Source organism: Merops nubicus, unplaced genomic scaffold (genome assembly GCF_000691845.1).
Source record: "Merops nubicus isolate BGI_N331 unplaced genomic scaffold, ASM69184v1 scaffold30279, whole genome shotgun sequence".
NCBI lineage: Eukaryota > Metazoa > Chordata > Aves > Coraciiformes > Meropidae > Merops > Merops nubicus.
The window spans coordinates 983-1,553 of NW_008629490.1; the positions used below are offsets into that span (position 1 = coordinate 983).

Consider the following 571-nt stretch of genomic DNA (forward strand, 5'->3'; position numbering starts at 1 on the left):
GTGCTCTGCCAGCATGTCCCGGGTGATGCAGACCCTCCCGATAACGTCGTCGCGGCTGGAAAACAAAAGCGGGAGCAGGACCCGGTGTGGGCCCCGGGGGGGACAACCCCCGCCGCGTGTCCGGGGGGACAAGGTGCCCGTGTGTCCTGGGCTGGGGCCACCACAACGCTGCTGTCCCCACGGAGCGGGTCAGCCACCCCTTGCTGCCCGCTGGGAAATAGCCTCGGGAAATAACCGTCCCGTTTGTGCCCCAGAGCCCACGCCAGCACAGCCAGGTGTGGGTTCTCCAGTGTCTACAGTGGGGTTAAGCGTGCAGGCAGCCAAAGCCACCAGCCCCGAGGCACCCCCCGACCTGAGCGCGTCCTCATCCATGACGTAGATGGAGATGCTGTGGAAGGTGGGCTGGAGCTGCACCTCATACTCCTCCCCCCAGAACGGGGACAGCGTCTTCCACACGGTGGCAGTTCTGTGGTGCAGATGGCGGGGAGGTGACAGGGCTCCTTCCCCGGGCCACTCCTCCCCGCCCCAGCCCTGGGAACCTCCCAGATTTCGGTGATATGTGGCTGCGGGG

The 571-nt window shown here is 66.4% G+C and overlaps 1 protein-coding gene across 1 annotated transcript in view; it reads right to left on the reverse strand.

The window, feature by feature from the left end:
* LOC103779379 (ras GTPase-activating protein 4-like) overlaps positions 1 to 571 on the reverse strand; it is a gene marked incomplete at its 3' end in the record, with an annotated part of 5,847 nt that overhangs the window by 781 nt on the left and 4,495 nt on the right. The window contains exons 2-3 of the mRNA XM_008947005.1: positions 353 to 466; positions 6 to 55 (exon numbers count right to left, since the gene is read on the reverse strand). Coding sequence (XP_008945253.1) covers positions 6 to 55; positions 353 to 466 — 164 coding nt within the window. The remainder of the gene's footprint in view (positions 1 to 5; positions 56 to 352; positions 467 to 571) is intronic.